Genomic DNA, 22,434 nt, shown 5'->3' on the forward strand with positions numbered 1-22,434 from the left:
TTTCAGCACAAGCAGAACTGAGCTTAACTCCACACAGGCTTAATGCTCAAGACACCGTAACTAAAGGCAATTGGAGAAAGTACAAATGGCTCGATATCACTTTAATTTGGCGATCACGCACAAGATGCTGAAACATGATCTTGAATGTGAAATGAATAAAACCACAAGCAGCCCACACCTCATAGCAGCATACTTTGCATAATGTATTCATCGAAATTTTTTTCAAGGAAAAGAATGACGCACACCCTAGTGCAGAGAAAATAAAAAAGAATTCAAATAAGCGATGCTCTCACGGGCATTTGGTGCACTCAGAATTCTTTAATGAGGCACAACTTGAAAACCATGAAAAGATAAATCGGGGCGACTAGGGGTCATAGAGACTCAAGCTTGAGCTGACTGATCTGTGCTCCTTTGGGGATGATGCTCCTGCCGGCATTCCAGTTCAACTTGAGTCCCCTTTGTTCTCCAGCTTTGATTTTTTGGATGATGCCGGAACTGCAGATGCCTGCAAGATATCATTAAGCCCATGTAAAACAGCAGCACTGAGGCTAACTTAACAACAATATGAAAGTAGCATGTATACATTTAAATCCAACACTTAAAGGGTACCTGAAAAAGCTTACACCAAGGTTAAGAAAAGTGAAAGCCAGGTAAAAATCTTAGCTGGTCAAACTGGTTTAAGGACTTCAGTGGCAGCACAGGTAGAAAGAAGGGACAGCATAGGACACAAGAGTAAAGAGCGCTGACTATGCACTCTTCATCAATCTGTATCAATCTTGGTTTAAGGAACAAATTCCCAGTAGATTCCAAATGGAACAAGTCGAAAACCAGCCAGATATCAACTGGTTTTGTTGGAATTAAGTCACAACTATTTCTTTAAACCAGTTTGATGACTTAGGATTCCTGCAAGAGACGGGTAATTCAACATCCATCAGTACTGATAGATACTGAATTGCCCATCATGCTCCCGCAAAAATTTGAGATCTAGCTTGTGTAGCACCACAGGTATCAGCAATTAAAAATGAACCCCTTCCTTTTCTTTTCCACTCGTACACCAGAGCGAGCCAGAAAAAAAATTTACAGGCCGGTACTACACTCCACCATCTTGGCTCAGTTTACTTTTATTTTTGGCTGCTCACTCTCCTGCCCCAGCACTATAGACTGGATCTTCTTCAGCTGGTCATGACCCCCTCCATCATTTACAAATATCCTTCGGGTTTTTGGCAAGCCAATTACAGTCTCCTCATAACTGATGTCATGCGGGCCACATGTCATTGCATTGCAAGATTTTGACGACTTGTATGTGGCATGAATGCTGAATAGAATTTATTCTACATATTGTAAAATTCCATGCAAGTGCCCCACCCCCGCAAGTCAAAATTACTGGCAAAGTAGGGGGCGGTGCTATCCCATAACAAGGCTGAAATTCAAGATTGTGGCGACATTTTCCTGCCAGAAAAAAAAAGGTGCACTGCACATGGATTTGAAACATCCTGCCACTCTTTCCCGCTTGAAGAACTCTAAGAGTGCATCGTCTACGTATTCACTAAACACCCGAGCGCCGTTACTGAACTTTCTTCGAAGTTTTGCTTTCTCATACGTTTGCTGTAGCAACTTCCCAGCATTCTTGTCCCATTCCCGTATCCGTTTCCGGTTGAGCTTGAAGATGTTTGGTGCATGTAAGGCCGCGCTTCATCAACGCGTACATTTTTTCCCCCTTAGCTTGCGATCACTGCGGGTCTCTGGTCTGCATGGAGAGCTCTCAGTGAAGCTCCGAGCTCCCCCCTACCAACGTGCCCCCTCCCGCAAACAGCAGCAAAGGTGCAGGAGTCACTCGCCACTTGACAGCACCGCTGTGACAGCCGAAGACTCCTGGCTTTGTTAAGCGCCCCAAGAAAGCATGCGAGGCGCACACAACGAGCACGTGGTGCTGCTTGGTCTTAGGCAGCATTCCTCTGGCGGCAGATCCCCACATTGGCTGTCTGCGGAAATATGTGAACTGCCTCGCATTCCACGATGGGCCCGTTTTTTTTGGCATTCTCGATGGCATTGAAGCGTTGCGGGTCTCTGCCGTCTGACATTCCTGCGGTGAACCAGTGGATTAGATGTCCCGCCAATTAGCTGGAAAAAAACTTTTAATACTTCAAGAGGCGACGCGTGGGTGCAGCAGGGAAGGGGCAAGCATCAAGAAATAAGGACGAGAACTCCACCTCCACCTTCTTTTTCACTTTAGCCAAGCCCCGGGCTCGAAGTTAGGTCCAACTATCCGGGGCTGTGGCTACTACCTACATTGGTTATCGGAGCTTAGGGCAGGCTTCAAAATGTGGCCACCCTAACTTCTTTGTTAGCAAGAGCTTTAAAACTGCATGCAAAATCACTGGAGAGCAGTCTTGTCTAGTTGAGCTAGAGGCTCCGTGCAGTGGCACGTAATTCTACAGACCTAGACTCTAACCTCGGGTCGATGAGTAAGGTCTTGTCGAGCTTTTCTGTGTGGGATTTTTTCTTTTAAGTCACAGTTTGACTGTCTGTGTGATTCAACTTGTAACGCAGTTCGCTCTTGTAAAAGAAAAATGGATGAGTCATCGAAGCCAGATCATGCCCCTAGTGGAAAAAGGGGAGCTATCTGAAATATACTTTAACAACAACCTCACCACATCAAACAGGAAACTACTTTGGGAGGCTAAGCAGAAAGGCAAGGCAAATAATTTTAAATTTGTTTGGGTCAAACATGGAAAAATTTTTGCTAGGAAGACCGAAGTCTCTTCTATTTTTCGAATCCATGATTCTACCGATTTAGATAAACTAGTTTGAATCATGAACTCTACCTTTTCCCATTGCGCCAATATTGATGAATTTTGTAAGTTAGTCTCGCCAAAGGAGGACGCGTTCAGTGTACTTCATGTAAACATACGTAGCTTGCGAAAACATTGGAATGAATTTTTGGCTGTTGTTGACTATTCTAAAAATACTATTGATGCATTTGTACTTACCGAAATTAACATCCCTTCCACACTTCTCTCCTCTTTTTCGTTACCCAGCTACTCTAGTTTCTCTTTCACACGCTCAAGTCGGCCAGGCGGTAGAATTCTTGTTTTTGTTCACAGCAAATGGAATGCCTACCCTTTACAATCCAAATTCTGCTTTGCTGAGTGCGTTGCATTGCAGATACCATTCGTAAGTTTGGAGGTTACTCTACTAGGATTTTACAGGCCTCCTTCCAAAATGTGAAAGAATTTCTTTCTGAGCTCGACAATTTTTTGGGCTCCCTATTGCCAAATCATTCTATATGCCTCATAGGAGACTTCAATATTGACACCTTGTCACCAGCACGTTCATTTGTTTGCGAGTACCTAAATATCTTGGCAAAACATGGTATTGAACCAGCGATAAAAGACTACACAACAGAAGAGTACCTGGGACATCATTTCGTAGCTTCTTGTATTGATCACATCAATATAAGAGCTCCATTTGCCCAGTCTCTTTCTTCGGTAATTACATATAAACTTTCAGATCATTACTTTGTAGGTTCTCATATTCTTTTTCCTTCTTTAAATAAATCATACCCCAATAAAGAGCGAATTTCATATACAGACACTGCCACATTTGATAACCTTATAGCCAATTTTAACTCGGTCTCTTTCCTCAAGGAAGGTAATTCTTTTAACGTGTATGACAGGTTTGTGCAGGTTGTCAGTTCTATAATAGCCTCATCACAAAAGGTCAAAGTGATCAAAAAACGCAACCCAAACCTTCTTTGGTTAACAAGTGGCATTCTGAAGGCCATTGCAGAAAAAGACGCCCTTTGGACACGTTGCAAGCGTAGTCCCAACAAAACATACCTCAAAGATAATTTCAGGTTGCTTAGAAATAAAGTCACTGCCATGATTCGAGCTTCGAAACGTAACTATTTCAATTCGGCTTTTCGTAACAACCAACACTCTTCACGTAAAACTTGGTCAACTATCAATTGCCTTTTTGGACGAAACCCAAAACAATCCATTAGCGATTCATTTGCCAAATCCTGCAAAGATTTGCCCTCTGCGGCCTCTGAATTTAATGCATTTTTCTCTCAGGTTTCCAGGAAGTTTCCTTTATCCCACTATGAGGTTCCACGGTCTTTGTATTGCACAGCTTCTTCAGCTTTTCTCCCGACTATTACACCCCAGGACCTCCATAGCATAACCTTTAACTTCAATTCGAAGAAAGCTGCAGGTATTGACAATATAAGAATGAGTGACCGCCAACGGAATTTTACGAATTTGCAGTCGGTACTTCTTTTTACGTTGAATGGTTTCATTACTGAGTGCTTCATTCCACACAATTTAAAAGTTGCCATAGTTAAACCATTACATAAAAGTGGTTCTTTAAAAGATATTGAAAATTACAGGCCTATTTCAATTCTACCTGCTATTGCGCAGATTCTTGAAAAGCACCTATTCCAAGTTATGTACAGTTTTGTTTTCACGAATAATATCCTATCAGAGGCACAGTTTGGTTTCATTGAAGGTAAAGGAACTGTTTTGTTATTAGAAACTTTTACTGATATTATTTACTCATGTTTTGATAATAACCAATTCGCATGTGGTCTGTTTTTGGACGCTAGCAAAGCTTTCGATTGTGTTCGGCATGACCTACTGCTTGAGAAACTTGATATCATGAGGTTTAGGGGCCCTTTTAATAATTTGCTGAAAGTCTATTTTTCTAATCGGGCTCAAGCTGTTGAAATCAGCGGGCATCGAAGTTCTGAATCATTTCTGTCAGCAGGTGTTCCACAGGGCTCTGTTTTATCGCCATTGCTTTTCAATTTATTTGTAAATGATTTATCAAATGCTGTGACAGAATGTTATGTTTTTCAATACGCGGATGACACGTTATTGTTGTCAACAAATGCTTCGTTGCTTCTGGCAATGGAGGCTCTTAGAACAGATGAAGTGCATGTTATGGACTGGTTCTTAAATAATTCGATTTCAATTAATCAACAAAAAACTAAACTCATTTGTTTTCATAATCCCCATAAAAAGCTTTCATCTGTTGAACCATTATTCTTACATTCTTCGCATTGTGTTAACTGTTGTTGCATTCCTATTAATTTTTCAAAAAGTGTTAAGTACCTTGGTATACTTTTTGACAGAGATATGTCTTGAAACAGTCATCTTACTGTAGTAGTCATCTTACTGTAGTATGTAACAAGCTTCGTGGTTTATCATGTGTACTATACAATGTTCGATATTTATTACCTTTTCAGACTCGCAAGCTTGTTGCGCATGCTCTTATTTATGGTATCCTCAGATATGGAGTCACTGTGTATTATCATTGCTCAAAAACTTGGCGAATGAAATTAAATGCCATACTAAGGAACATCCTTCGATCCGTGGCATACAACACGGATGCTTCACCTGACTGCAATTTGTTTTCGCTTTTACAGCTGCCCTCTTTTGATGCCCTCTTCCATCATGTAGTTATTCGTGCTCACTTTTGGGAGAGCGAATTTTTGGTTCCTTTCATTCCTGTTCGTTGTTTTCGACATCACTCCCGTTTTACGGTACCTCGCTGCTACACTCATTATGGCCACTTCACTCGTAATTATTACATACCCAAAATTTTTAATTCTTTGCCTGATTCGACCTTTTCAGTTTCTTCGCTGTCACAATTAAGGAACTTCTTAAAAACCCATATTTCGGTTATTTAATGTTTTCTTTTTCTTGATTGCTTTTCATATTAAGATTTATCATTGTTTGCTTGCTTGTCACGCCTGTTTTTCATATATATGTCATTCACCGACTGCCGAGTACTGCCCGACAAGCCTTTATGGCTTGGGCAGACTTGTCCTAAGAATTGTAAATGTGCTGTCTGAAAATAAAGGTGTTTATTATTATTATCCTGCAAATGTATTTTCTCTTTGTCTCCATCATCTGGCATCAATCATCGTCTGCTCCTTCAACACCATCGAATTCACGTTTGGAGAGGTCCTGTGCCCCTCCGAAGAAACGCAAAGAACCATTTTGAACTTACTGTGCATGTTCCTTCCGTTTTCCTGACGCCATTGTATGACCTCAATTTTCTTCGTCACTGTGTACGAATGCATTCTTGACTTGAGAACGCCAAAACAAGATGACAAATGGCGCATGCCGAACGGACATGTGAATGGACGCGTCGATGGCTTGAAAAGCAGGATTGGATTGGATTGGATTCTAGAATTTGATGGGGCAGGCCAGTGCTGCCTGGGCGCGATGCATGATAGGGCGTGGAGTGGGCAGGGGGCGCTGTCCCGGAACGGTGTGGAAATGTGAAATAAACAGTGAAGTTAGGGGTGGGGCCATTGCATCGGTGGGGGCACTTATTCGGAATTTTATGATACAAGGTAGTAATCTGCTTGAAACCAGGAGGGCGGCTTTATAATAGACTTAATTTTCAGGTACGGAAAAGTCATACTGGAATACTTTTGAAACTGACTACCAAATATAATGCTGTAAGAAATTTATAACAAATGGCAGGAATGTCACTCCAAAAGAACAGGACTATACCAAAACAGCAGCCGTAAGCACAGTTCATTCAAAACTTGAGTAAAAAGCACAGTTCAATAACCCCATGCTCAATAAGGAAATACTAAAGAGAAAACACTGGATTATTTTTGATCACCTTCTCAAGTGCAGCTGCATAGCTTCATGCTTAGCCTTTTAAAACTTCTAAAAGGTATGCAAGTCACTAATCCCCCCAAAAAATATATATTGTAAGACAGGCCTTCGGCTTTCGAATAATCAGAGGATGACACTTAACGAATAAAACGACGAGAAGTGCCGAACGCTCCGTCCCTCGTGCGTGCTCTAGACTGACCACTGCCTCTGGTCTGCACCTGGACTGTACTGCTGGTTGTTGTCAATGCTGTGCTTTGCAAGACGTTCTTTATTACAAGTGGTGGAGGTGCCAACGATCCCCTCGCCCTGAAGCTTCGCACCCGCACATTGCCTACAGCCTCTGCAATGCCTGAGACTGTCATCCAAACCGCTTCACCGCTTCCGTCGACTGTCTTCTGTTCCGGCGCCACGCGGCAGCGTGACCCAGCCATCTTCAGCGGCACAGATGACACGGATGTGGAGGACTGCTTGGCCTTTTATGAACATGCAACCGCATACAATAAGTGGGACAATAGCGTCAAGCTCACCAATGTTACCTTTTATTTGAGCGGCGTAGGCAATCTCTGGTTTCGAAACTACGAGGCTGACATCTCAAGCTGGGCAGCTTTAAAACCTAGTCCGACAGAAGTCTTTGGCTGCCCCGCAGTGCGAAAGCTTCATGTCGAGCAACGCTTGCGATGTCGGGCCCAGCAAACCAGTGAAAATTTCACCAGTTATAGAAAATGTCGTCGACCTCTGCAAGCGTGTCAACCATTCTAAGAGCGAGGCTGACAAGATCAGACATATTATGAAAGACATTGAGGATGATGCCTTCCAGATGCTCATCGCTAAAGATCCCCAGACTGTCTCCGGTGTCATCGGCTACTGCCAAATCTTTGATGAGCTGCGCAAACAGTGCCTTTCTACCCGGCATGCAGGCTTTCAGGAGGCCACTTTCCAGCTTGGCTCTCCCAGGGAGCAGTTCTCTGGGCCAACAGTCGCTCCTCCAGAAAATTCCGGCAGTTTGTACGTGAGGAAGTCGCACGCCAGCTATCTTTGTCTACCTGACCGCCTACACATGCGCCGTCGCTCACTCCCAATCTACAGCGTGTTATTGAGGAGTAGGTGGCTGAAGTCCTGCCAACTCCTCCTCAGCCACCCCTGATCGTGGCTTCTCTGACGTACGCCAATGCCGTGGTGCAGTCACAGCCCTCACCTGCTGCCCCTGTCTACAGGTCACCTACCCAGCAGTTAGAACCTCAGCGACCTGAAACCCCACCTTACCGTACAGTTGCCCGCCCCAAATCGCAGCCGCAGCCACTCAACCCCTGGCGTATACAAGACAACCACCCTATTTGCCATGCCTGTAGCATCGCTGGTCCCATGGCTCGTTTGTGTCGCAGTCGTGACCACCGTCCCTACGATTGTAGGCATGAACCGACGTACGACCTTCCGTCGTCCTCGCCTGCATCACACGAGCTGCCTCCGGTCTCTGTCTCCTAGTTACCATCGCCGCTCCCACCGCTCGCCGTCTCCTGGCCGCCATTCCCGTTCTCCAATGCTCCGCCGCCTACCCGCCTTCCACGCGGAAAACTAACGGCCGCAGGTCTGAAGGCAAGAACTGCATCACCAGTGACTCACTCAAGACCTGTTTCTATGCCTGCCAATATTATTACTGTGTTCATTGAGGGAGTTGCCGTCGAAGCACTTGTTGACACTGGCACAGCCGCTTCCGTTCTCAGTCACACCCTCTGTCACAGACTCAAAAAAGTGACGACGCCCCTCCTTGCCGTTTCTCTCTGCACCGCCAGTGCTCAGGACATTCGACCGTAAGCCGTCTGCACCGTCCGCCTGCTCATCGAGAACGTTCCCAACACAATCGAGTTCATCGTCCTTGTCCTCTCCTCTCACAACATTATCTTTGGTTGGGACTTCCTCTACGGACATCAAGTGGTTATTGACTGCGCCCGTCCTCAGCTTGACTTGTCGCCCTACCGTGACGCTCCCTTGGACGTACCCGGTGCTGCTGCCGCTACTGTGGTCATCTCAGAGGACACAGGCATTCCGCCTTTCTCTTCAGTGCTGGTGGCTCTTGTGCTGCTCCCTCAGATGCAACTGTCACTTGTACCCACTCTTTACAATGCACTGACCAAAAGTCTGTTTTGCTGCCTCTTGCCGTGCTGACAATTGTTCATGGCTTCAGTGCTATTTATGTGGCTAACCCGTTCTCCTGCCCTACCACTTTACTCCGTGGCCAATCATTTGGTAGTGTTGCCTTTCTCGATCCCGCCTCAGCATACCCCCTCGTCGATAGCATGGCAAGCCTTCACGTCAGCGCCACTACGCCTGTTCCCATCACCAATCAGTCTTCTGTTGATATTTTTCACCGTTCCGTCGACGCTACCATGACGCCTACCGAACGAGACCAGTTTGTCACCATTCTACACAATTTTCAAGCTTCGTTTAACTACCAGCAACCTTCCTTGGGCCGCACCACCACCGTTACCCACTCACTGTATTGACACTGGAACCCATGACCCTTTGTGCCAACGTCCGTACCGCGTGTCAGCCACTGAATGCCGCCTCATTGACGAGCACGTGACCGACATGTTTAAGCATCACGTGATACAGCCGTCGCACAGCCCTTGGGACTCGATCGCCAGTGGTCCTGGTCAAAGAAAAAAACTTCCATCTGGTTCTGCGTGGACTACCGTCGTCTGAACAAGATTACACGCAAGGACGTTTCCCCTCTGCCCCGCAGCGACGATGCCCTCAACTGCCTGCGGGGTGCTGAGTTCTTTTCTTCATTGGACTTGCGCTCCGGTTACTGGCAGGTGCCGATGGCAGAGGACGATCGCCCAAAAACTGCATTCGTCACACCAGACGGGCTCTATGAATTTAATGTCGTGCCCTTCGGCCTCTGCAATGCACCCGCCACATTCGAGCGCATGATGGACAACATATACTCCGAGGGCTCAAATGGCACACATGCCGGTGTCACCATAGACGATGTTGTGATCTTTTCCCCGAACTTTTAATCTCACCTCCAGTGCCTTGAGACTGTTCTTAGCTGCCTGGCCAATGCTGGCCTCCAACTCAATTTGAAAAAGTGCCGCTTCGGAGCTCGGCAGCTAACCATTCTCGGACATGTGAAGGATGGCGTTCTCCCGGACTCGGCCAAGTTGCGAGCTGTGGCCGAGTTTCCGAAGCCCACTTCTGTAAAAGACATCTGCAGCTTCGTCGGCCTCTGCTCCTACTTCTGCCGCTTTGTCCGCAATTTCGCCACTATCATCGACCCCCTGACCAAGCTCCTTTCCAGCCACGACCTTTTCGGCCTGGTCACCAGCCTGTGATGAAGCGTTTACGACACTCTTTCGCCTCCTGACCACTCCACCAATGCTGCATCACTTCGACCCTTGTTCTCCGAGGGAACTCTACACCGATGCCAGTGGCGTCGGCCTCGGTGCAGTACTCGCTCAGTGCAAGCAAGGCTTTGACAAATACATTGGCGCTTACGCTAGCCGGACACTCAAAAAAGCAGAAAGAGTGTTTAGCCATCCTTTGGGCGATCATCAAATTTCGCCCCTACCGGTACGGGTGCCTTTTTGACGTTGTCACTTGCCCCTTAGATCTCTTATTTGGCCAATCGTCTCGACCTCTTTCCCACGCTCTCCGTCGTCAGTCCCACCATTTCGCCATCTGAGACGAGCTTCTTTACCGCCGCAACTACTTCCCAGTCGGTCGCAAGTGGCTTCTCGTCATTCTGACACATCTGCGCTCCTTCATTTGCTTGCTCTTCCTACCACGATGATCCCCAGTGTGCCTATGGCGAATTCTTAAAGACCTTCATCCATCTACGACAGTGGTACTACTGGCGTGGGATGGCCCGTTATGTCCGCCAGTTCGTTCAGTCCTGCACCGCATACCAGTGACGAAAACATCCACCTCATGGACCCGCCGCTTCTATGCAGCCGCTGCCTTGCCCACTGCAGCCCTTCGAGCGTGTTGGCATCGATCTCTATGGCCCTCTTCCCAGCACATCAACTGGGATCCGCTGGATCATCGTTGCTATCGACCACCTTACACTCTACGCTGAAACGTCACGTTTACCATCCGCTACAGCCCATGACATTGCATCCTTCATTCTCCATCGCATCATTCTTCGCCATGGTGCACCCAAAGAGCTGCTCAGTGATAGAGGTCTGGCCTTCCTCTCTGAAGTTGTAGAAGCTCTCCTGCAGAAGTGCAACATCGTTCCCCGCACCAGCTCCGCCTACCATCCTAAGACAAATGGCATGGTTTAGCATTTTGAACACACCCTTGGCAACATGCTGGCCAAGTATGTTGCTTCCGACCATTGTAACTGGCACCGCGTTTTCCCTTTTGTCACATACGCTTATAACTCTGCTGCTCAAGCCACCAGCGGATTCTCTTCGTAATTTCTCCTGTATGGCCGTGAACCTTCTTGCACAATGGACACCATTCTACATTACTGCCCTGATGCTTCCGAATTTACAACTACTTATCAAGCCGCAACTTATGTCGAAGATTGCTGACAGCTTGACCGGTCTTTCACTTCTCACACCCAGCAGAAGCAGAAAAGCACCCATGATCACCCTCCACTTCCTCCTGCCTACGTTCCTGACTCTTTGGTCTGGCTCTGAGTACCCTCCTCAGGTCCCGGCCTTTCCTCCAAACTTGTTAGCAAGTACCAGGGACCCTACCTTATTCTTCAACAGACGTCCCCTGTCAATTACCTCAACAGACCCCTTAAGCCATCCCCTGATCATCGTCGCCGAGGCCGCGCCATTGTCCACACGACCTGCCTCAAACCATAATACGACCCCGCCATCGTCACATCCCCCTGGGCCGCCAGGATGGCGCCCTTTCGCCCTGGGGGAATTGTAAGGCTGGCCTTCGGCTTTTGAATCTTCAGAGGCTGGCGCTTGACGAAGAAGACAACAAGAAGCATCGAACGCTCTGAAGCTCGAGCGCCAAACGCTCCGTCCCTCATGCGTGCTCTGGACTGACCGCTGCCTCTGGTCTGTGCCTGGACTGTACTGCTGGTTGTTCTCGACGCTGTGCTTTGCAAGACGTTCCTTATTACAATATATATACATGCCGTGTCACACACTTTTTTGGTCGACTGGTTTCAGATTAACCTTTATATGTCTCCGAATGCTAAATAAACGCCGGAGGGCAGAGATATATCTCAAACTTCTTACGACTAAAGACCGTGTATAGGCCCCACCGCGGTGGCTCAGTGGTTACAGCACTCGGCTCTGCTGACCCAAAAGACACGGGTTCGATCCTAGCCGTGGCGGAAGAATTTTGATGGAGGTGAAATTCTAGAGGCCCGTGTACTGTGCAACGACAGTGCACATTAAAAAATTCCAGGTGGTCGAAATTTCCACAGCCCTTCACTGCGGCATCCCTCATAGCCTGAGTTGCTTTGGGACGTTAATCCCCAATAAACCAAAGACCCTCTATTTTTTTCATAGTGTGGCATGCACCTTAAATATATTTATATTTCTTAAAGGTACTTCGAACTGAATTTTGAGCCCCCATGTTTTTTCGGCGCAATGTAAAACTTATTGCCTAATGGCACTCCCACAGCAGTTTTGTTAAAAACCGTGTAGAAAAATTTTATTAAAAAATTTTTCAATCTCAGAACATGTGCCCACTTTATTTATTTATTGGTACTATCAGCCCAACTAGGGCCTGGATAGGAGTGGTTATATACAACATGATACAAAAATGAAAGGAAAAACTGTGCAAAACAGTGCAAACAACAACTATCATCAACAAGCGCAATGATGATTCAACGCCGGCAGAAGTGATGGTCCAAAAGAGTATAAACCCACCCCAGAAACAGCAATTAGACAGATTAGCACGAGTAGCATCCGTTTGAGCTTCTACACCCAAAGCTGTTATGGCACAGTGATCTACACCTCGTCAACAAAAACTTGAGTGGACTGTGGTTATGCTTTATCCAAGAAATGCAAAACACTATGATGCCACCTAGTGACAAAAGCTAAAAGCACCTCATTGGAAATGTGAGAAGGGCGTTGATTTTCATCAAAGGGTGCACTAGAAAGGATGTAAACAACAGTAGAATATGACGAACTGCACTTAACAGCAAATAAGCAAAATTTTATCAAAACGTTTATCGAAATCACGATACACCGAAAATGGCAAGCTTTCTCTGCAAGATGACTTTTCAGGTGTTTTATGCAATTTTCAGTGCCAAATTATATTTATAATGTTTCTTCAATACTGCAGCGCTAAACTGTTGCAGTCAACATTTTTTATCCTAATCTCGCAACATGTTTCGGTCGGCTGTCGGTCTCTTAATAATGCAACACACAAGGTGTGTTCAGAAAGCATTCAACCAGTTCCCTGAAACCTGCTGCTTGGCTTCCACCTCCCTAGGATGCTTGCGAGAGGGACACCCTATGCATGCGCTGGTCAGCTCTCTTGTTTTGTGTCACTAAGCCAGCAAACAGCGACGCCACTAAATGACAGAATGATTTTATCAGTACATTTGCAGTAGAACTGCTGCAGCTGCCCCTGTACAGGCGTTAAGGGAATGTCATCTGATACACTCATGGCATAATTCTTGAAAGCTTTATGAATAAAATGAACAGCTGCCAAGGATGAATGTCCAAGCTGGAAGCAGCACATGATGAAAGTGTGCTGACCAAGTCGATATGGGATGCTGCTACTGCTGAGTACACAAATTAAAAGCCTCGGTCAGTAAAGTAATTATGGCTTGTGCATGCACAGTGGGGTCCCCCAAACTGATGGCTGAATTCAGCATTGTTGGGCCACCAACATAGCATGAAAAACTTAACAGAGCATGACAAGAAATACATTTGTAATAGTAAACATGTGCTTAGACATCTCACCAAGAAATACTAAATTTATCAATCACAATGAGTTTAGTTATCATGCGCTCATTCACTCTACATCTTTTTGAAGAAGTTTTAAATTGATTCATCATGCGCTCATTCACTCCACATCTTTTTGAAGAAGTTTTCACTTTGAATAAATGACACGACGAAGTTATGTTTGCCAGTTGAAATGTAATTTACTTCTATGTTTCACCACATTGCATACTAGATATAAAACAATGTAGCTATGTGTGTCATGCCTCCCCTTTGCTGGAAAAACTTGACCAGCTGCCCAAGAAAAGATGCCCAAATAAAGCTGCACAGCTGCACCACAAGGTTTTGGCTACACTCTGTTTAAAACTTGAACAAATAACATGAAAATTCAGATGTTTTTTGCAAAGCAAACAAAATATTAATAAAAAATGATCTCTTACATTACTTTTTAATTTGCCAGATAGAGTAACAATCTATAGTACATCTATATTTTACTTAAGTTAGATCAAGAAAAAAAACTTGTGGCATTCTGCAGAGATCAGAAGCTTCACGTTACTTCACAGGCTAAGAAATAAGAAAATACCATAGTTTTCAACTGCTAAAAGGAGCCACTTACACTGCCAGGATGCTTTCCCTTGCATGGTGAAGCCTTTACTGGTGTTTTCTGCAAGAAAGCTTACTGTCAGATCAGTGATAGTTTGTCTAGTGATATATGCACAAAATATGCCTTTGTGTCATGAAAAGAAATAAGTTCCAACCGGAAGCATGCTCTCCCAGTTATTCTAAAAGTGAGGGTGCAAGAGAAACGAATAGGCAGTAATGTGGCAACATGATGAGGACTTCGAAATTCTGCTCACAGATTGCTTTGAGTTTAGCACCTTGCCAGACTTTCCTGTGGCATGGCATGTAAACAATTGTAGTAACAATAACTGACATGATAACTTTGTCCCCAGGTCAGCCCCTTCCACGTACAAAATTGAGTTTGTATTCTTATTAAATTTTCAATGTAAGGAAGCAGTATTAAATGCTCTCATGTGTCAAAGATGAGGAAATGTTGAGTTCCAAAGAAATATTTTATTGTGGCTAAATGGGATTGTGCTCCAGAAAGGTGGAGATGTCACCACCCTACCAAAGGAAGCTATATCGAAGCACCCTAGACTCTGGTGTCGGTGAGCACCCCCTATGTCTGTAAACATGGTTTTGATCAATATCCTTGAAAAAAACATTATTAAAGCAAGGATACTGTGAAGTGTGAGGTACACTATTAATGGGAAGCTGGGAAGCAAGGGATAAAACTTTTGCCCATTACATATATAGTGTCCCTGGCAATGGCACCATTCAGCATTTGCCACCCACCGGAAAGCGAAGAGCTAACAAAAAGCTTTGTCCCAGTCAGATTGGGCCAAACAATGCAGCTATCAGAATGTAGCAATACTGCCCTCCGTTGACTCAAAAGCAACATATTGCAAACACACAAGGCCAATGCCAAGCAGGAACAACAGAAACATTGCTTATTCATTCACATTCAACTCACCTAGATATAGAAAATTAAGAAAACAATCCAAAAAGGGGCTGTATTGGTAGCTGTACTGTTTCAGCAGTTGTTCTGGCAACCTGGGTGTAACTATAGAGATGCTCTACCAGTGGCCTGTGGGGCTTCAATTAGACCAAAGCTACACATGTGCACCATGAGGAAGCAGTTCGAGTGGGCGGCTAAACGTATGCTGCAGCCCTCACCACACTACCTCTAAAGGTGCTGCCTGCTGGTGCTTCTGCAAAAGGAGGTGCAATCATTGATGCGGCTTGGGCCATGGAAGTGCTAGGCTTGCGTGGAATGTGCAGAAACGACGATGTGAAAGGGCCTACCTGTGTCGGCATGCACTTGGGTACATCTTGTGGTGCAGCAGGCACAGGTCTGCTTCCCTGTTGAACAGCAGTTGAAGCCTGGTCAAAACAAAATGATCTTATTTAGCTGCAACAGACCACCAGTGTAAACTGAGTGCAACTCTTTACTTCAACAAGCTTTCATGCAAAGCAGGTTTTGAACTGTAGCCAAAGTATTAGATCAATTTGCGTAAATTGCAGTACGAGTAATTTTGCCACCACATGTAATCAACCATTCACAACCACCATAGAAATGAAGTATGCAACCGCTAGCTGCCTATATAAATTTCAGCCCACACAACCTTGCAAAACAAATTTATATTAGCCAACACTTGCACCCACCTCTCACACTTACAGTTGGCAAAATGACTGGATGTAGTTTAATGAGCCCTGATCCAATTAGGGAACCATTATTTACTTTCTCGCATTCACTGCTGCAGAACCTACCTGGTGGCCTGGGGTCACCCCTGCACTGGCAGCAGTGACAGCTCTCCTCATGAACTGGTTCTCTTCTTTGGCTTCCCGGTAAAGACGCTCAATGCCCTCAAGTTTCAGTGCTTCAGAGTCCCTTGTTTCAGCTATCTCGTTGGTTAGGCTGCAAACCTTCTCCTGCAGCTTCGACACTTCTGCCTTGAGATGCTTGTTCTACAATTCAGAGAGAAAGATGCGAAATTGCCATATCAGCGGCTTTGTGCATAGGCACTGTTGATGCAATGTGGGCTACTTCCTGCTTCAAAGCAGGAAAGGGCTGCCATATGCAAAAAGACCCTTAGTGTCAGAGACAGGCTGAGGCAGTGCAAGTCTTCCACCCCTGTTCAGGTCTACAGTTCATTCGATGAATAGATTCCGACTCTAATCGACCAGACAAAGCTGCTACAGCCACTCATGGCCACAAATGGGGCAGGTGAGGGTTTTCAGAGACGTGGAAGAGAGGAGGAGAGGCAAAAAAATTTACTGACGACTACGAGAGTTGGTAATGCGAGATTTGAGTGCAGATCTTCACCTGCCTTCACCTGCTACGGCTGGCAGGTGGCATGTTATGTTGCTAGCCACCTTCCAAGTGGCATTTCGCTTTGCTACTTGGACAACTGGCTATGCCAATATTGCTGATGCCGAAGACAACACAGAATGCAGGAAGGATGCACAAGGACTGCACTCTAAAAGGACACTAACAGTCTGACTCTTCCGGCACCCCACCTTCCTCCACTTTTCCGTCCTCGCGACATTCAAAGAATTTATCAATGTGGACGAATTGATCTATTGACAGCACCTTAGACTGTCAGGTTACTGTCAGGTCAGGTACTGTCAGGTTAAGTGTACAGCATACACCATGCACATTCTTGCATACCTCAGTCTTAAGTCCAGCCAGCGCCTCACTACTGTGCTCGGAAGGCTATGCATCAGATCAGGCAATGATTGACAATGATTATATGCACCACATGAGGAAAAGAAATAAAACAAAATGACATAGTTGTCAGACATGTATTTTCCATTTCATCATCATCATCATCATCAGCCCACTGCAGAGCAAAGGCATCTCCCATGTCTCTCCAATTAACTCTATCCTTTGCCAGCTGCATCCAACCTTTGCCTGCAAACTTCTTGATCTCATCCGCCCACCTAACCTTCTGCCGCCCCCTGCTACGCTTACTTTCTCTTGGAATCCACTCCGTTACCATTAAGGACCAGCGGTTATGTTACATGCCCTGCCCAAGCTCATTTCTTCCTCTTGATTTCGACTAGGTTGCCAATAACCCGCGTTTGTTCCCTCACCCACACTACCCGCTTCTGGTCTCTTAACGTCACATCTATAATTTTTCTTTCCATGGCTCGCTGCGTAGTCTTAACTTAAGCTGGATTCTTTTCGTCAGCCTCCACGTTTCTGCCCCGTAGGTGAGTTGGTTTTTTGCATGTTAATTTTTAGACCCAGCATTCTGCTCTGCCTGTCTAACTCATTAATCATGATTTGCGGTTCACTTTCTGAGTGACTCAGGAAGGCAATGTCATCAGCGAATGGCAAATTATTTAGGTATTCTCCATTTACTCTTATACCCAACTGTTCCCAATTTAGGTCCCGGAATACCTCCTGTAAACTGGCGGTGAATAGCATTGGCAAGATTGTGTCTCCTTGCCTGACGCCCTTCCTTACTGGAATTTTATTGCTGACTTGATGGAGGACGATAGCAGCAGTGCTGTTGCTATATATATATCTTCCACTATTTTGACATAAGGCTCTTCTACACCCTCAGATTACGCAATGCATGTATGACTGCTGAGCCCCCACCCCCCTTCTCCAGAAGAAACACGCAGCCGTTTAAAAACAGTCAATTTCATTCATTGCATATGCAAACCCTGTGAATGCCTGAGAAGGATGGATGACAAATTGCAATAATGACACAATGCAGCAACACCAATAAAAGAGAAACACCTAGGATGCTCAATAAACAATTTCACTCAGCTACTGTGCAGAGAAAAAAATAATGTTCATATATGCTAGTTTGAGAAAAGTGCACTAGCTGTTATCAAATGCAGTTGAATATATATATAGACTGATTTCCTGATTTTCGTGAACGTGAGACTCTAGGCACACAGTCAACTTTTCCCATTCTACTGACTCTGACACTGGTCCGTGAAATGCAAGCTGTTCACAACAACAAATATGCCATTAGGCTGCTATATTTCTTGAACAAAGTAACTGTCACCCTCTTTCTAGAATGTTGTGTTACTCCATGGGGAGAACAGGCAGCTAAGAGGATGAACAGAGAGAATGAAATGAATAAAGAACTTACCACCTGCAGTGCTTCCTTGTCAGTCTTGGTTGCTTTCAGCTGCACAAAAATGACAGAGCTTCAAGTAATGCAGAAGGCTGGGCGAGTTGGTGATTCATGCTAAAACCTTGGCACAAAAGTACAGGATGAAGTCATATGAAGTGGTTCGTCCAGTGTGCTTCTTCTATGTCTCGTTCTTTTTGGTGCTGCCAAGTTGATATCATGATAGTGCTCCATTAGGCTACACAGAGGCTGCATGTGCCCTCAAGTGATGAGAACAGCCTTCAAAGGTAAGGCTCCCATGACATTTACATTAAGATACTGAGTTTTTGCCAGCAGGAGAACTATTGGAACCAACAAAGAAGAACTGATGCCACTAGCTGTTTTTGAGAATTACAGTCAAGTCCCTGACATGGCAATAAAGCAGCAGTGCACATTTTAGTAAGCAGGTGATAGGATTTTTTTTTCAACCATGTAATGCAGTAAAAATAAGCATCACATTAAAGCAATCATGTTCAATTACACAACATTGAACAAGTCATGTAAGAGCATTTGAAGACAATTAGCTGTCAAAAATGGCGCACCTCTTCAGCAAGCCTTTTCATCTGGTCTTCCAAGGCATGGCAAATCTCACTGGCTTTAGTCAACTGGCCTCGACGTTCCTGCAGAATGTCAAGGCAGAAGGCAAGAACATCACTATAGGCAGAGGAGATGTTTATGGTGTCACTGTGGCTCTCAGCCACTCCTTTCCTTGGCTAACCACATAGTGGAAATTTTTTTTTGTTATGGATATAAACATGCACTAGGCAAAGGAAACAGTAAGGTCTGAAACAATTCACTGACCTTGTACATACTGCCGAGGGCCGCATTATCAAGGCAGATGCGATGTATCGAGGATTTCAGCAAATTCACCTCGTGCTCAGAGCTTTCCAGCTGTAAATTAAAGCAGAAACACAGCTAAGGAAAAGCCTCTATAGCCAGATCTGCAAAAAACATTCCCTTCTGTGTGCAAGACTAAATTCTGGAAATGCACTATAGGCAATTGAGAGACTGAAACCGAGAAAAATATGCAAGCGTTCTTGCAATTAGGTGCCTACCTTACTTTTGAGGCAATCGTGTTCACAGAACGATTGCTGGCTTCACCACTTCCAAGTTGATAAGGATAAAGTTAATTCAGGCAAACTTGGCACACACGTCTAATTACTGATAAAAGCACAAGTTTAAACCATCCCTCATCAACGAACTGTGGGCTGACAATCATCACAAAATTTGCAAATCATAGTGGATGAATAAGTCAACAGAGTAGTTTTGCAGACAATTACAGATTTTGAAGCCCTTGTTTGCCATTAACACAACATGTATTTCCTGCTTTTGCTTCTGAGGCAATATTAAAAGCAATTCCAAGGCAAAAGCATCCAGTAAATCAAATGCACTCTCATAGAAGCTTGGCATCCAAAAGTGACTTACCTGCAACAGAAGCTCATCATCATTGCCGGATGTCTGCACCTCACAATCAGCCTGCAAGTGAATACATTTTCAATACATGGAATGCTCGCTAAAACTAGCTATATCCCATCTCAAAACACTAGTGCAAATCTAACTGTCACATCAGTGAACCAGAGATGTTACCATTCAAACGCAGTGCCTCTATCCATAGTGTCTAAGAAACACAGTGCGTAGATAGCATGAATACATGTACACGTTTGGTCATAAGCCCCAATATACCCAGAATGCAGCAGAGCATATATGCCTATACTGCTTGAATGTGTTTAAAGGCAATATTTGAAAGGCAAGCACTGCTGCTGCATATCATCAGCCTGACTATGCCTACTGTAGGACAAAGTCCACTTCCATGTCTCTCCAATTAACCCTGACCTTTGCCAGCCGTGGCACCCTTATACCTGCAAACTTACCCTATTAATCCCATCCGCCCACTTAACCTTCTGCTGCCCCCTGCTACATTTGCCTTCCCTTAGAATCCATTCTGCTACTCTTAAGGACCAGCAGTTATCTTTCCTTGGCATTGCATGACCTCCCCAAGCGCATTTCCTCCTCTTAATTGAATTTGCCTAGGATGTCGTTTACCCGCATTTGTTCCCTCATCCACCCTACCATCTTCCTCTCTCTGAATGTTACCCTGATCATTTTCCTTTCATTAGTGCAATGCACTGTCCTTGGCTTAATCTGAACCCTTTTCGTTAGCCACGTTTCTGCCCATTTCTCTTGAGGAATATTGGTAAATTTCCATTCAAGATCTCAGGGATCCTGCCGCATGCACTCCATCCTATTCTTATTCCCTGAGTAGACGTATTCCCTTACCAATTCCAGCACCTTGCTACCAGATCACTACAACTTATTGCTTGAGCCTAACCAGGCTTACAGTATGCTTAAATAAATAAATAAATAAACATGTTCCAGTGCTCAGACACTCCACACAGCTTCCAGTTTCTACAGCATTGCACAGATTTGGTGAGATGGAGTACGGTGTATGCAATATCAAGGTAGTACATGTCCAAGTCTGCCAACCTACCTAAACAAGTGGCACACAACATCTGTGGCCTTGACCTCTATTGCTATGTAATGCTAGCAACAAGCAAATAAGAGAGAGCCTTACCTTGGGCACCAGGCAGCCGTCGGTCTGCACTGCATCAGTGACATGAAAATATAACCCAAGTGTGTGATTGCAGTTTATCACTCAAACAAAATGAGCCCACAGAAAAAGCTTTGTGAATTCAAGCTAGACAAATGCAATTTATTATTACTTAACAGGCAAAATTTCATTTTCTTTGTTGAGTGTGCCATTTTAATGCTGCGATTACTTCTTTGTTGTTTTTTTATGACATCAGGGTATGCACTTTTAACCACTGGCATGTGTTTCAAAATCAACTTCAGTGGCAATGGAAACACGTGCTTCTATTGCCACAACTAGCCAGCCGGGCAGGTACCTGCCCTCTTTGCAACCTTCTTTCTCAGGACTTGTTTGTTATACTTCCTTAACCTTCTTTCTCACGACTTGTTTGTTATACTTCCTTAGCTCAAACATGAGCAGACAAATTTCCCATGCGTCTACAGCCTCATCAATATAATCCCCATGCTAGGAAGTAAATTAAAACATTAACTTAAAATTAAAAGCACAAAATTTATGCAAGACGCAGTCCTGCAATGCCGGCTATTTCAAGACTGAATTAACCCAGAAACAGCCAAAGGTGTACCAAGGTTGTTTTAAATTAATGATGGAATTATGATCTCATGAATATAATTGTTTTAATGAGCCCAACCTCAAGCCCAGACAGTGCCTGCCTACTGTGCTCGGAAGGCTATGCATCACATCAGACAATGATTGACAATGATTATATGCAGTTCTACTGTTAAGCTGACAAATGTGACATAATAATTGCACCTACCTTCTGGGCTCTTTCTTCCTTTGAGGCTTTGAGAGATTGGACTTCCTGCACAAAGAGGATCGATACACTTAGCATCATGCTTGAACTAGGAAAACCTTGATGTACGCTGAAAGAACTGTATCGAGTAAAATCTGCACAAATTGTACAGGAAAGCCCTGCCAAACACAATTAAATGCACTTTCAGTTTAGAGGCCCACTTAAATTAAATTTTAAACAATCTAATCTGGCTGCAGCTTTGTAGACCACATGAAGAAATGAAATAAAACAAAATGACATAGTTGTCAGACGTGTACTTCTCATTTCATCATCATCATCATCCTTACTAAGCCCACTGCAGGGCAGTGGCCTCTCCCATGTCTCTCCAATTAACTCTGTACTTTGCCAGCTGCATCCAACCTTTGCCTGCAAACTTCTTGATCTCATCCACCCACCTAACCTTCTGCCGCCCCCTGCTACGCTTACTTTCTCTTGGAATCCACTCGATACCCTTAAGGACCAGCGGTTATCTTACATGCCCTGCCCAAGCTCATTTCTTCCTCTTGATTTAAACTAGGACATTAACCCGCGTTTGTTTCCTCACCCAGACTGCCCACTTCCGGCATCTTAACGTTGCATCTATCACCTTTCTTTCCATGGCTGGCTGCGTAGTCCTTAACTTAAACTGAACTCTTTTCTTCAGCATCCACGTTCCTGCCCCGTAGGTGAGTACCAGTGAGATACAGCTGTTATACACTTTTCATTTGACGGAAATTGGTAAACTACCATTCATGATCTTTGAAAACCTGTGATATGCATTCGACCCCATTCTTATCATTCTAGTTAATTCCCTCCCATGATCCGGATCAGCGGTCACTACCTGCCCTAAGTAGACATACTC

General features: G+C 44.7%; 2 protein-coding genes across 2 annotated transcripts in view; one reads left to right on the forward strand and one right to left on the reverse strand.

Annotated features, from left to right (window-relative positions):
• Positions 1-22,434, forward strand: part of LOC144125662 (atrial natriuretic peptide-converting enzyme-like) — a 996,499-nt gene that overhangs the window by 438,602 nt on the left and 535,463 nt on the right. The window lies entirely within an intron of this gene.
• On the reverse strand, positions 299-22,159 carry LOC144114954 (uncharacterized). Its single transcript, XM_077649020.1, has 11 exons — positions 22,138-22,159; positions 21,558-21,602; positions 20,768-20,847; positions 19,621-19,671; positions 18,997-19,086; positions 18,738-18,815; positions 18,175-18,213; positions 15,833-16,030; positions 15,368-15,445; positions 14,118-14,165; positions 299-505 (listed from the first exon to the last, which is right to left on the reverse strand). Exons 1-11 carry the CDS (start codon positions 22,157-22,159, stop codon positions 443-445), a joined length of 792 nt encoding a protein of 263 aa, XP_077505146.1. The 3' UTR covers positions 299-442.

Source organism: Amblyomma americanum, chromosome 1, assembly GCF_052857255.1.
Source record: "Amblyomma americanum isolate KBUSLIRL-KWMA chromosome 1, ASM5285725v1, whole genome shotgun sequence".
NCBI lineage: Eukaryota > Metazoa > Arthropoda > Arachnida > Ixodida > Ixodidae > Amblyomma > Amblyomma americanum.